At 57.6% G+C, this 14,879-nt stretch overlaps 1 protein-coding gene across 6 annotated transcripts in view; it reads right to left on the reverse strand.

Moving 5' to 3' along the window:
• Nucleotides 1-1,429: 1,429 nt before the first annotated feature.
• TLCD4 (TLC domain containing 4) overlaps nt 1,430-14,879 on the reverse strand; it is a 42,372-nt gene continuing 28,922 nt past the window's right edge. For all 6 annotated transcript variants that reach the window (XM_059674959.1, XM_059674958.1, XM_059674962.1 and 3 more), the window contains 6 exons: nt 13,140-13,305; nt 9,634-9,723; nt 7,875-7,933; nt 7,046-7,140; nt 6,199-6,272; nt 1,430-3,878 (listed from right to left, as the gene is read on the reverse strand). In XM_059674959.1, coding sequence (XP_059530942.1) covers nt 3,560-3,878; nt 6,199-6,272; nt 7,046-7,140; nt 7,875-7,933; nt 9,634-9,723; nt 13,140-13,305 — 803 coding nt within the window. In that variant the 3' untranslated portion in view covers nt 1,430-3,559. The remainder of the gene's footprint in view (nt 3,879-6,198; nt 6,273-7,045; nt 7,141-7,874; nt 7,934-9,633; nt 9,724-13,139; nt 13,306-14,879) is intronic.

Consider the following 14,879-nt stretch of genomic DNA (forward strand, 5'->3'; position numbering starts at 1 on the left):
CAACGAGAAGCCAGCTGAGCAGGGAATGAAAACACAGCACATCCTGTGCATGTCCTTAGGCTCCATCAACCACGACATAGCCAACCCCTCCACGCACAGAAGGAATTACATAAATACAGAAAGACTGACAGGCAGGAGAGAGACGAGCTGCAGCCAGAGGTCCTGGAGCTGCGCCTCTGAGTCAGAAACACCCCTCGTTGCGTTTGGCCTTAAACGTGGAGCCTGGTGTGAAAGCTGTCCTGTTCTCCACGATCCACAACACGTCCCGGCACCGGGAGGGGCGGCTGCGGCCTGGCACGGACAGGACCGGCTCAGCTCCGCGGGCCTCGTACTCGGGGAAACCCCGGGTGAGCCGTTTGCTGGCAAGTGTGTTTTGAAAAGAAATGGGGAGTCAGTAAGTTGGCAGATGAAAGAGCAGGGCTCCCCGAGGCTGCCGGCCCCCCCCCCCCCCGCAACCACAGCCAGCTCACCCGGGTCCCAGGGAGACGCGCAGGAACGCCCACAGCGGCTCCCCCCACCCCCCCAGCCGGGTCGGACGCTCTGATCGCTAAACCGGTTTAGGGACAAAGAGAAGCTACAGATGTGGCCCAATAAAACCATAACATGCGCTTTGCTCCGTGTTGTAAACGGGTTAGTAAATGCCTTCCTACCGCCTCTTCATGCAGTGCAGTTTGTCTGATCGCTGTTTAAACTTCTGCAATGCTTTCTTTTTTAAAAAAATATTTTTATTGATCAAAGAGGAAGGGAGAGGGAGAGAAACATCAATGATGAGAGAATCACTGATAAGCTGACTCCTGCACACCCCACACTGGGGATCAAGCCCTCAACCCAGGCCTGTGCCCTGACCAGGAATCGAACTGTGACCTGGTTCCTAGGTTGATGCTCAACCACTGAGCCACACCGGCCGGGCTGAACATGTGTTTTAATCGTGTCTTTTGGGACGTGTTTATTTCCCTTAAAAAGGAAACAACAAACATGAATAGTGCAACACTCTCCCCCAGATCTCCACGCAGACTGTTTCTGAGCGTGGGACGGGGTGGGCAGCATGGAGCAGAGGGGCGGTGGGCGAGAACTGCTCTGAGCAAGTGCACGGCTTCAGGCCGCCGTGGAAAGCAAAACCCAACCGCACCCTCGAGGCAGGAGCTGAGGGTTCGGCGGATACCCGACCCCGCTCTGAGTTTGGAACAAATGCAAACAATCCTGATGTAGAAGCTTCGAGACACAAGAACGCAAACTCTAGAAACTCACGCTCACCATCACTACATTCTCCCCACGAAGCCCGACCTCCTCAGGCAGAGCGGACGCAGCCGTGTGCTTTAGTTGGTTTTCGTTCATTCTCAACGTTTTGTAAGAATTTTTCGTTTTTCTCGACGACCACGCATGCACAGAGCAGGCTGCGACGCGTCGTGTTCCACAGAAACAGAGCTGCTTAAAAATGTGTGCCAAGCGGCTTTTTATTTTCTGTAAACATTTTAACAGGAGTTAACGTCGACTGCCCAATAGACTCGCTGGAATTGATCCATGCTGTCAAAATACTTCACATGTCAAATTCTAGCAGGAAAGTCCGTCACTTCGGCCACGAAGCGCCCGTTTAGTCACTGTCGTGCTCTGTCTCTAGAGCTTCGGGGGTGGCGACCGTGGCTGCACAGCAAGGCCTGAAGCAGCAGCGAGCAGCGAGCAGGGAGCGGCGTCCCCTCCCTCCAGGCCTCCTGCCCGCAGACACACAGCGTCCGCGTCATCGGATGCGAGGGATCCCAGACGGCAGTTCGAAGCACTTACGTCCTAACTGCGCCGGCCCTGGCGCTGCCCCGCGAGCGAACGGGGTTTTCAGCCGGTGGAGACCTGCGCTTCGTGCGCCCGCCCGCGGGGTGACAACCTGCGTCTGGAAACTGCAGGGACATTCAGAGTCAAAAATATGTATTTCAAGTTTTAGTTCTTTCTAAAGGAACTCATTTCCAACACAGTTCTCTCATATAAGTGTTTTCCTTTAAAAAAAAAAAAAAAAGCCAGTTTCCTTGCCAAAGAGCAAGAAAAGAGTAAGAGAAACCGCTGTTTTCGCTCCCCCGTACTTAGTGCCTGGGACTTGGTAACACGCATTCCTGTCACACGAGCAGCTTTCAAGACAAGCGCCTAGAGTTCGCCTTCCTTTACGTCTTTCAAAAATAAGCCAGACAACCTCATGTTATCATGTGGTTATGACTGAGATTTCAATTACCTTCTTCAAACGTTCACACACTTGAGCCCAAGCCAGCCCAGCCCAACCCAACCCAACCCCAAGCCTCCCCCTCTCCAGCCGCCTCCCTCCGCCACAGACGCACGAAAAGGAGGCCGACGGAGGAAGGGACTGGAGCTTTGGGTTTGGGTTCGATTAAATGCGAGTATTCGCCCCTGTGACGTCGAGTTTCCGCTGCTCTCAGGTAGGAACACGCGTGACAGGCAAGTCCTGGAGGAGAACCCGGAAAGGCCACGAGAGGGGCCATCGTCCTTCTATGTCTGTGCTGCCAGGACCAAAGCAAACTCATCCTGAGAGGAACACAGCGGGAAGCCACGGCCCAGCCCTGGCCAGGCCTCGCCCGCTTGGTCAGGAGGGAGCGGGAGGAGCCTCTGGGTCCCTGCCCTCAGGAGAGGGGCGTCCAGGACCCACCCATTCCGGGCCGAGGCTGCATGCGGACTTTTCCGTCACGTCCGTCACATCAGAACGAGGCCCGCTTTGGTGCGGGACACACGTCACCTCGGACGTCGGTACTGCTGCTCATGGGCTCTGAACGCTGGGCTCGTTGTGCCAATAAAAACAGTCTGGTTTTCAGAGAGACACGCAAGGGGAGCCGAGAGACAGCAGGGCGGGAGCTGCTTCTCGGGGTGCCTCCCGCGGGTTTCGGGGCGTCTGGCCGAGCATCTGGGAGGAGGCATTCACAGCAAAGGAGCTCGGTAAGACCTGCCTTACACCCACTGCGCAACGGAAAAGGCAGTGATTTGATAAAATGCTAAAAATAGAAATGAAGTGACGTCGAGGAACCTACACATGCAGAGGGACTGCCCACGCCTGAACTCACCCACGGCCCGAAGGAGTAGACGGCTCCGTCGGGAGTCAGTGTCGCGTCCACGGGAAGCAGGAGGAGCAGCCTCCGGAAGGGGACACGGCCGCTCAGGAACCGCCGCGCAGCCGCAGCGGGCAGGGCGCGGTGCAGACGCTGAGCCGCACACGCTCACAGGCGGCTCCCCTCCCCCCGCAGAGCTGTGGCGGGAAAGCAAGCGGGTGGCGGCCCGCCAGCCTCGCGGGGGAGATGCGAGGCAGGTCTCGGAGCCCTGGAAAGACCCACACTCCGTGTGTAACCTTTTATTTAAACCTTCACGCTTCGTCCATGCTTAGGATGCACAAGAAAATCAAGAAAGAAATCTCAGGATTAAAAACAAAATTTTAGTTTCTCTTTCCTACAGGTAAAAATTTAGAGAGAGAGAGAGAGAGAGGGAGAGAGAGGCTGGAACCCTGGATAACGTGTAACTGATACGGAAGCGGGAGAACATGCCAGGAGCGCACCCGCCGGCCCCGCTGTCCACCTCAGTCCAGCTTCCCGTTCCGAAGGCTGCTGCTGGCTTTCTCGCGCCTCATGAGCGCAATGACTTTGAGGCAGCCCTTGGAGATCTTGACCATCCATATGACGTTCATCACGTCCAGCACCACGCACGAGAGGGCCCAGGAGCACTGCGTCAGCAGCCCCAGGCGGGCGTAGGCCTCGGTGCCCGTCACGGAGAGCATGAAGCTGTAGAAGGACGGGATGGGCGCGATCCGCACCACGAAGAAGACCAGCGTCATGAGCAGGCCGTTGAGGACGTTGGCCGTGGAAAACTTGGAGTACTGCAGGGCTTCCAGGAACCACCTGGAAGACGTAAGAACATCACATTGTCCGGGCTGGTGTGGCTCAGTGGACAGAGCGTCGGCCTGCGGACGGAAGGGTCCTGGGTTCGATTCCCAGGCAGGGCCTGGGCCTCGGCTGTGGGCTCAATTCCCAGTGGGGGGGCGTGCAGGAGGCAGCCGATCCATGATTCTCTCTCATCACTGATGTTTCTCCCGCTCCCTTCCTCTCTGACATCAATAAAAATACATTAAAAAAAGAAAAAAAATAAGAAATGTCTTTTAAAAATAAGATGCATTGCTTTGCATCCCTGGGGAGTAACTGTTTTAATTTCAGTTCTTACAGTTCAGTGAACACACCCCTAAGCTGTACATCAGGCCAAGGGCAGATGTAGAAACAATGACAGATGCGTGTGCGTGCCCACGGGGTAGTACACGTCCAGCTGTCAGTGGGGAGGGTGCGGGACACAGCTGCCCAGCGGCCCCGGGCCATGGTCTCTAACTCCCTTCTCCCACGAAAGGGACCAGGGGGCCGGAGGAGTCGCTGGTCCTGGGGCTGGGACACAGAGCTCACAACACAACACACCCTATAGGTGTGTCGTCTTTTAACAAACATGTCTTTTATCAAAAGACAAAAGGATGAGGTTGTGTCAAAGGGACATAAAGACCAACTTAAATTGCCCCCAAAGGCAGAAACGGTAACAATTCAACTGCCACGTAGATCATGTCAGATCATGTCGCACTGGCTTGTTCCTGGGGGTTAACTGTGGGGGGCAGGCGTGCCGCTATTTACAAACAGAAACACTTTGTGAGTGTTTTTGTTTTTTTGTGTGTTTGTTTTTTTAATATATTTTTATTGATTTCAGAGAGAAAGGAGAGGGAGAGAGAGAGAAACATCCATGATGAGAAAGAATCACTGATCAGCTGCCTCCTGCCCGCCTCCCACTGGGAATGGAGCCCGCCACCCGGGCCTGTGCCCTGACTGGGAATCGAACTGTGTCAATGTTCAACCCCTGAGCCGCCGGCCAGGCTCTGTGGGTTTCTTTAATTTTCCAGCCTAATTTGTTGGTATTAGCTCAGCGGTTCTCAACCTGTGGGTCGCGAGCCTTTTGGCGGTCGAACAACCCTTTCACAGGGGTCGCCTAAGACCATCCTGCATATCAGATATTTACATGGCGATTCATAACAGTAGCAACATGACAGTTATGAAGTAGCAACGAAAATAATGTTATGGTTGGGTCACAACATGCACAACTGTATTGAAAGGGCCAGAAGGTGGAGAACCGCTGTATTAGCTGCTCTAATTCCCATTTGGGGAGGGGTGAGGCTCACTTGCAGGGAGAGAAAGAAGGGAAGTGAGGGACAAGGACCAAGGACGGGAGAGGAAACAGGCCCGGAGCTGGGGGCTGGCCAGGGGCTGTGGGCTGGACACTGTGAGCTGATGAGCCAATGGGTGGGGAGAGCTGCACTGAGGGGGGAGGGGGAGAGAGCTGCACTGAGGGGCAGGGAGCAGCCGCTGTGAGCCGCCAATGGGTGGGGGGAGCTGCACCGAGGGGGGAGGGGGCGGCCGCTGTGAGCACAAGCGGGACCTTTGTTGGGACCCTGGAGAGCGTCCAGCAAGACTCTGGGGCTGAGCTGTGCCTGGGCCGGACCCAGAGGAGCATTAACACCGGAGGCGCGGGAGCGGGGCCACGTAGAGCAGGTCTCCCCGCAGCCGTGTTGGTTGAAACACAGAGACCAACAAGCACCAGAGCAAAGGAGACCGAGCTGCAGGAGGAGACGTGTCCGTCCCAGTGGGGGCGTGGGGGGGGGGGGGGTGCAGGCAGCGGGGGGCGGGGGGGGGCTGTCGCTCTGATGAGCAGGGCGAGGGGCCGAGCCCAGAAAGGCAGCCCCGCCCGGAGGGGCTGTCCTGGGGGGAACACCCAGGGCTGCGTCCTGAGCAATGAGCCAGGAGGCCTCCGGCCGGCCGGACGCGCTGGGTGAGAAGAGGCCTGGGAGGGAAGAAGCCGCAGAAGGAGAGGACGGCGCTGCCCGCCCGGCTCTGTGCCCGAGGCGCCCACGGGCTGTGCCTGAGCGCTGGAGCCGCGGGGGCTGAGCAGGCGCACGCATTAGTCTGTGTTCCGAGGACAACGGGGAAGAGAGAGGGAGGACCCACAGCCGGCGGGGAGGCCGCCCTGGGCGCGGGCAGCCTGGTGCCCCCGGGACTTCCCTGTGAGAGAGGGCGGTGCGCGGCAATTGCACGCCCGCCCACACGCTCGTTTCACCCGAGCTCTGGGGCCCGGGAACGAATCCCCGGCTGCAAATCCAAGCTCAACCTCACAACACCCGCGCGGTCAGTCACCTACCGCTGGTTCACGCAGGGGCTGGAGAGCTCGGCCAGCAGGCGGAAGTTGGCAATGTACTGCAGCGGGCCGTCTTTCTGGGTGAGGAACACGAGACGCGGTCAGGCGTGACGTTCTCGCAGTCTCCCGCACGGAGACGCACTGGCGAGCCCGCAGCGGACGTCACCCCCACCTCCGCGCCGGGTCTGCTAACGCATCTCTTCCTGATGGGCCTTAGCGGTCACCAGGGGCCGAAATATTGTAAAAGACAAAAGTGGCCCGGCCGGCGCTCCTCAGGGGCTGAGCCTTGACCTATGAACCAGGAGGTCACGGTGCGATTCCCGGTCAGGGCACAGGCCCGGGTTGTGGGCTCCATCCCCAGTGTGGGGCGTGCAGGCGGCAGCCGATCCATGATTCTCTCTCATCACTGATGTGTCTCTCTCCCTCTCCCTTCCTCTCTGACATCAGTGAGAATATAATCACATAAAGTCACGGCTCACTCTGGCCAACGTGGTGCAGCCACGTGCCTTTGAGAGCTCTGCGGAGGAGACTCCGAGTTGCCAGGGTGAGGGGTGGATTAACCTACCCTGCATCTAGGAAGATGGGCAAACACCAAGAGCTGCACAGTCCCGAAGGTTTTCAGTGAAAATTCAAGAAATGGGGGCCATCTGCCTTCCTCAGAGTGTGTGAATCCACGCCCGTGCCCTGCAGACCCCGCGTGAAGGTGTGGCTTTGTGCACGGACGAGCTGACACATCGCGGGCAGGACCCCGATGCGGCTGGAGTTGGTCTGCAGGGCCTGAGGGCCGGGGGTTCGCCTGGGTGCCCCTGGGCGCCTCCCGCCCGCCCGTGGCCAGGCAGCCTGCACTCACCAGCACTAAGAAGAAGGCGTACAGCGAGGCACAGTGGTGAATCAGGAAGTACTTGTCGCCGATCACCTCCCAGTGCAGAACGATGATCAGCAGGTCTGCGAGGAGGAGAGAAGGCGGAGGTCGCACAGGACAGCGCTGCCCAGTGCGTGTACAGGTCACTCCCGCGCACGGAGCCCACACGCTCTGCTCCCGCCTCCGCGGCTCCCACATCGCTGTGCCCCACACCTGGGGCTGCCCGGCATGAGGACCCCGAGTGTGCGCACTGTTAAAGCGTGAGTGAGCCCTGGCCCGTGTGGCTCAGTGGGCAGAGCCTTGGCCTGTGGACTGAAGGGTCCCGGGTTCTCGTCCAGTCGGGCTTCGACGGCCAGGGCACGAGCCAGCTCCCGCTGGCCTCAGGGTCCGGGGCCACTCCAGTCCCGCCCGGCACAGGAAGTGGGACCAGGAAGATCCAGAAGGGAAGGAGCCAGGATCCTCCCTGGTGGCAGCGCTCGTAGCCAGACTTTTGCAAATGTCCCCTCACCCCACACCACGGCCTTGGGCGCCCGCTTCGGGCCCGTGCAGGCGACTCGGAGGACAAAACTGCAGGAATTCTCTAACCCCACCCGGGAGCTCTGCAGGCCACAGAGGGACCCTGACTAACCCGACGCGCCCAGGTCTCGGGGGGCCCCTCCCGCAGCTCTGCTCCCCTCGGGGCCGATAGGAAACGCTCTCCGCTGTGTGGGTCCTAAAGCTGCTTCTCAGATCAGCCATCAGCCCGAAGCGCAGACCACGGACGCCGGGTACAGCCCCACGGGGAGCTCCTCAAGGACGCGAGGAACACGGCACGTACCAGAGATGAGGTAGCCGGAAGCAATAGCCACGTTCACCTTCGCCAGCAGCGAGTCGCCCCTAAGACAGTTTTGGAAGAAAGTTCCTTTTTAGCGCACGGGCTACGGACGACACGGCTTCTTCCTACTGGGACAGAAAGACGATCAAGGTGCTCCCCACAGTCTCGACCGGTAGCTTCCTCTGCACAAAGCACCGTGTTAGCGTGATAACACCCCTGCCTGCACGAGTAGTCATGATTTCCCCTACGATCAGCTCCGTTTCAGGAAAACAGTTTTACCAAAAGACAGCTTTTCATACGTGTGTCCTCGTGCGAGTTGTTTGAGAAAGGGTTCGAATGGGACTCGGACGCTGATTGTGATGATGTTTGGGTCCTTACTGTGAATCAGAGACTCAGACAACCTCAGGAAATGGTCTCGCCCGCCGCCTGGAGGCGGCCCGTCAGCGCCTGGTGGGAACAGGACAGGGCCCTCCTCCTAGCGAGACCCTACCCGCCCCGTTAATGCTCCTCACTCCCATCAGCAAGCACCAGGGACCAGTCCTCCGCCCTCTGGTTTGTAACGTGAATGGCGACATGCACACAGCGAAGTGAGGAACCGCGAAGCCAGCGTGGGAAAGACTGGGCAGTGCCGACGTCCGGCCGGCCGCACACAGGACCCAGGGAAGCCGGGCCGGGCGCGAGGCAGCAAAGAAAATGCAGACACGCCAGCCGTTATGATGGCGGAAGTCTGATGAGGACAAAAGCTGCCCATGAATCGATTCTTTGTTATGAGATTCCTGGTGCTGTGGACAAGCGTGTTTATAAAATTAAAAATATGAAAAGAAAAAGCACTGGACTTTGTTGCGGCAGATTCCACGGGAACCTGGTCAGGGAACTGATTCACTAAACGGACTTGCTTCCGAGAACACCTTCCCAGGGAAAGTGTGGGTGGTGGGGTGGCTCTGATGGGCGTCATTTCGTATCGATGAATTTTCTTAAAAGCCGAGCCTTGGCTGGTGTGCTCAGTGGTTAGAGTGCTGGGTGACCCACACACCACAGGGTCCTGGGCACGGACCTGGTTGCAGGTTCAGTCCCGGGCCCTGGTCGGGGCAGGTGCGGGAGGCAACCAGTCCACGTGTCTCTCTGATCAATGTTTCTCACTCTTCCCCCACTTCCTTCCACTCTCTCTCAAAATCAATGGGGAAAGACCCTCGGATGAGGATTAACAAACATGAAAAACAAAAACCCAGCGAGATAGAAGTTGAAGGAGCTGCCCCGGTGGCCGCAGCCCGTGCAGTGCTCTCTCAGAACACGCCTGCGCCCTCACCCTGCGCGGGAGGGACGTGCACCTCCCAGGGGAGCCGCCTGCCAATGGCCGTCAGCGCCGGGCACGTCCCCATCGGGTGGCACAGCCTCGCTGTGGAACCGCCTCCCCGCAGGGACGGCCGGTCCTCCTGGCGCAGCTGTGGTGTCGGGTGAGCGGTCAGAAGTCACTCTGAGGACTGTCCTGCCTCAGAGACGACTCGTGGCTGCTCAGCGCAGTGGCTCCGGACGTGGCTCCGCTCCCTGGCACAGACCGCACCGCTCCGCACGCTCCCTGCTCAGCACGCACCGCTCAGCGCGCTCCCCGCCCTCCGTGGGGAGAGCCCGGCGACGCACAGGCCAACTCCCCTCTGGCTGAAGCCAGACCAAGCCCAGCCCCAAGGCGCGTTCCGTGTCAGTGTCAGCGACGCCGACTGACCGTCAACCCCGAACCACGGCACCGCGGCGGGAGGAGGCTTACCAGAGTGGGTCCGCGATGGCAGCCTCGTCGAACAAGGACACGGACAGGCTCAGAGCCCCGACCACCAGGGAATGGCAGGTGGAGACCACCCTGAAACGAAAGGAACGGACCACGTGAGGAGCCGTCCCACGGCGGCAGCGGCGCGAGGCTGGCAGCACGTGGACGCGGGCGAAGAGGCGTCCGGACCAGCTCGGCCTGATTCACAGTTTCCTCCTGGACGTTCGCAAGTCACCTGCTGGGGGGGCTCTGACGCAGGAGCGGAGCCGGGTGCACCCAGTGCCGAGAGGGGTGCCCCCAGGGCCGAGGGGGCCGCCCGCCCTGCGTGTCCGGGTTCTGGACTCCTTCCTGCCCCAACAGCTGGAATGACTCCAAGTCCACTGGCGACGACGCGGATCCTGAATCAGAATTCGCACGGCCCCAGGGGCACTCGGATTCCTGGGCTGTGTCTGTGGGAACCTGTCACCGATACGAAAGCGCTTCTGGGCAGAAAACCGGCCCCGAGAACTTACACAGAAAACCTGTGTTTGAAGGAAACGAACGCCCACGGGAGAGCTCACAGCTCCAGGTCTCCTTCGGTGGAAGGAATCAGGTCTAGAGGGAAAACTCAGTGTCCAGGAGCGAGTCTCGCTGAGAATGGAGCGACTCAACCCACAGCCACGCTCCAGGGCGTGCGAACAAGAAATGTCGATTGTTTTATTCTCCGTCAGAACAAAGGGCGGAAGGAACAGCACAGTCATCTCTTTAGAGGTTCACGGCGGGCAACGGCTTGCTCTCCACCCGGCCCCCCATCCGTAAAGGTGAGTGAGACAGACCAGCCAACACACGTCTCGATGTTAGAAAAGACCATTGTAGCCCGAGAAACCAGTGTGCCAGACCGAGCAGAGAACGTGGTCCTGAACAGACACGTCACGTGGAACCCAATCGCGCGTCCAGTGCTCCAAGGGTCACACCCACGTAAGACAGCGACCAGGAAGCCTGCGTGAGAAATGCCGAAGGGGCATTCTGAAGTGAGATCCACCTGCCCAGCCCGTCTGGGGACTGGCGCGCCCCGCGCCCCTGTATTCCACGTGGACACAGCAGGATGAAAGGGTTAAGATGCTAACGTCCGAGAAGCCCTCGTCTAAACAAGCATCGTGCAGCCAAAACCGAAATAAAAAACAATCGCGCGGCCAGCTTTCTGTCGCCGTGTGAAAATTCTGTGAAAAGGAAAAAACGAACATCAAGAAAGTGTCTTTCAGACAAATTGTAACATTTTGTCCCCGAGGCCAGGCGGCGGGCCCGGCTTCGCTGAGCAGCCTGTGCGGGGGAGGAACTGGCAGACACGTCGGGGAAAGTTCAGCGTCACCGGCCCGGTGCTCCGGCCGCGCAGGGCAGGGCCCGCGGACAGCCTGGGCCGCTGCGTGTGGGTCCACAGCCCGTGTGCTCAGAGCTGCTGCGGGTCAGACTTCACAGTTAACTCTTTAGGGCAAAGCAAGACGGAGGCTCCTCCGTGTCTACAAAGAAACGCCAAAATGCCACCCGGTAAGACATTGCCATTTTCTCCGGGAGAGGGGCGAGGCGTGGCGTTGAGACGGCGCTCTGCTTTCCAGGAGACAGTGACCGCAGTGACCGTGTTAGAACAGCAGCTGGCGTTCCCGACGGGGTCGCCCACCAGCCCTGTGCGTGCTGGAAGGAACCGTGCGGCTCAGACAGAAGGGCTCGGCCCTGCAGAAGCCGGGTTACCTCCAGGAGCACAAACACAAGAGGCCCGTCTCCCCCAGGAGCCGCGTGGATGGACGAGGACAGACATGGCAGCTCTCGGCATGTTTTCAGAAAGAGCCACAACTGAGTACAGCCATGCCCCTCGCACTAATGAAACGCGCTCTCTCCGCGAGAATGGCCTGGCGTTTCTCCGCCTGCCCCTCGGCGGACGGCCCAGACCCGGTTCCTCGGAGACTATCCCCATCGGCAGGGAGGGGCAGGGCGCGGTCACCTGTCTGCGTCCAGACGGGACGCTGGGTGTCAGGACGTGCGTGTGTGCACTTTACTCAAAACACAGCCATTTTTTCTCCTCCTCTGCACTCTCCGCCTCTCAGCGTTAAGCCGTGTAAACCCAGCGCAGGTGGGGACGGACGGACAGAGAGCGGGAGCAGGGGGCGCGGGAGCAGGGGGCGTGCACCTGAACAGCACGCTGAGCCGAGTCATTATCCCGACTCCTCTTTCCCGCAGAAACCGAGGGGCGGGCGGTGCCCAGAAGGGCCAGGGTAACGCTGACCAGACAAGTGCTGTCAATTGCGTCGCACGTTCATCCATCTCTGCTCTCCTGGCCTGGCCCTCCCCTCGCTCTTGGGCTAGCAGCTCGCCAAGGTTCCTGGCCTGTGGCTCCTCTAACCGTGGAGAAAGGGAACGAAGACAGACACACAGCCGCGCTCTCTCTCCCCGTCCGTCTTCCTGTCAGTAGAGTCTGGAAACGGCTACTACCTCCTGGTTCCTCGCTGTCCTTCAGACAAGCCACAGTCATTTTTCCGAAAGCCCCGGGGAAGAGTGCTCACCTGGGGGAAGAGCTGCAGCATGGAGGAGCCAGACCAGCCTCTGCGTTTGTGCCGATAATTCGGCCGTTTCAGAGACCTGCTGGCTGTTTGACAGTTAGCGTTCACTCCAGCTGAACAACAACAGAAAGCGTCCGTCACGCACACCCAACCTCGCAACTGATAAAACTGACACAACTTTCTATCTTCTTAGATGTCTGTTCACTTTCCACTTATTTTTGTTTAAAAAAAAACCTAAAAGCAGCTTTTACTTTAGAATTATATAACAACAGGGTAGATGCTGGAGGGCTCTGGGTCGCAACCAAGAGTTCACCGAGGGAGACAGCCTGTTCCCCGGGCCGGCGGTCAGCTGCCGCGGGCGGAGCGGCCAGGACTATATATAGGCTCTGTCGGCCGGCTCGTGTTTGCTGCTGCTCGCGTCTCGCTGCCAGGACTTGGGCTGGTTATCGTAAACGTTTCAGAGAGGAATGCAAGACCGTCCTCTCCACCGCCAGCTGCCGGCGGCTCCCCCGCACGAACCCGGGAAGCTGATGCGTTTTCCGACCATCTCTCAGCGTTGGAAATGGTTCAACGTTCCTTGTATGAGAGCCAGCAACTTGTCTCCTCTCTTTGTCCTACAGTCACAATTTTGAGCTTAGATTTTCTTAGATCCGAAACGAAAGATTATTCTTTCATTGGTTTTCAGAGGGACAGGAAGGGAAAGGGGGTGAGAGAGAGAGAGAGACATCGATGGGAGAGAGAGAAATGCCGGTGGGCTGCCTCCCCCACGCACCCCAACCAGGGATCAAACCTGCAACCTGGGCGTGTGCCCCGACTGGGAATCGAACCGGCGACCTGGTGGGTGCACGGACGGTGCTCAACCAACCGAGACCCACACAGGCCGGGGCTAAGTGAAAGGCTTTTGAGAAACATTTTAAATAATTTTATTTCACAAAACTAGCTTTCGGGAGAAAGCCCCTGACGGCTTGTAAGCGTTACCTTGAGTTCCATTCGATCTTCTTCTCGGAGCTGAGGCTGTTGAAGCCAGGAGACACCCTCCTGGAGAACCAGTAGCTGACGAAGTGGAAGAGGAGCTGGAAGGCGCACAGGCTGGCGAGGACGGTGCCCAGGACCAGCGCGTCGCCCGCATCCATGGCTCCCCCGCCTGCGGAGGGAAGCGAGGGCTCTCAGTGGCTTTCGGCAGCTCACGGAGAACCTACATTAACGCTTTAATTTTAAAAGCGTGTGACTGCCCTTTTAGCCATTGATTTTAATTTGGCGCAAGTGTGGGGCTACCAAGAAACGGTAAGAGTTTGAAGCTTTTGCCAGCGATCGGGCGTATAACCTTATGTTTACATTTAAAATAAAAGAGGGGCAGCCCCGTGTCTCAAGGAGCTCAACCATCCTTCCTACAATCTTTCCATGTCAGGAGACAAATGTAACCTGGCGACGTGAAAAAACTTCCAAGTCTTGGCGTTTACCATTAAACGGGAATTTCAAGGGCTATCGCTAAAGTATTCTTTTAGTAATATTTTCAATTCAACTTAGGACAAATCACCTGATTTCTCCATGCCTCAGTTTCCTCGTTTATAAAATGAGAGTTGGTTAGATGATTTCTAAGAAACAATTAAACCCCCCAAAATCATAACAGAACCAACATTACCTACCACAGCAAAACAACAAAGTAATTGCATAATCAAAACTAATTTTACAGTAGGACAAACAACATTGAAAACAAAATATAAATCCTAAGAAGAAGACGACCATCTGGGAAATTAACCAGACCACTGCTGCTACCTAAATTAGTATTGAACTTGAAAAAAAACAAAATCCTGCAATCACACATATCCCCGGACCAAAAACCCTCCGCGCACAGCTTTTCATCACTAAAATAACGGGGTTTTCGTGAAAGAGCTCCGGGTTTTAAGGGGAGGGTTAGGGGAAAGAACGCAGGAAGCACTTTCAAAGTATGTTTTCTGTCTCATCGAGCTGACCTATTTTGGCTCCTAAAAATCTTAGGAACATTTAGACAAAAAAAAGGAGACGGGAGCATTTGTTCGCGTCCAGCAAACCAGCCTCCCCCCCCCCCCCCCCCGGGAGAGAGGGCTGACCCAACAGTGAAAAGGGAATGAATCAACAGAAGCCAGCTCAGCCTCCCCTCATCCCCTTCCAACCAGGGCGTCTGGGCAGCATCACCCCCCCCGTCCCCCCCCCCCCGCCCCCGGGTCCCTGACGAACTCCCTCCTCTCTCTAGTGTGCGCTCGGCAAAAAGGCTGACGCTACAACGCTCTCTGCGATTCACTGACGTGACTGCTCATCCACCTTTTTAAAAAATGTGTTTGTTGTGTATTAGAAGTTTCATTGGTGGTCTTTCAGTTGAATATTAACCCAATGACACATAAAAGTAGGTTTTGTGGATACATCACACACCGCTATGACTTTCTCAGTGAGACAGAAAAGGGAGAATGTTTTTCTAAGATCCAAGCAAACAGGGGCCAAGTGGGCAGGTAAGTGAAGAAAATGACGCCAGGAACCGGGAGAGACTGCAACGTCCGGCTTCACCGCGATCCGATGAGTAACGTGAATAACCTTAGACAGGAAGGAGGTTTACCCGGGGGTCTGTGCCCTCCCGCTGGCCCTGGAGGGTGGCCGGGCCCTGGCCACGCGGGTGCTTTGGTTACGATGCAGCGGGTACGAAGAGCATCCGTCTCACGCATGTCGGCCGGTTACACCATAGAG

This window comes from Myotis daubentonii, chromosome 18 (assembly GCF_963259705.1).
Source record: "Myotis daubentonii chromosome 18, mMyoDau2.1, whole genome shotgun sequence".
Lineage (NCBI taxonomy): Eukaryota > Metazoa > Chordata > Mammalia > Chiroptera > Vespertilionidae > Myotis > Myotis daubentonii.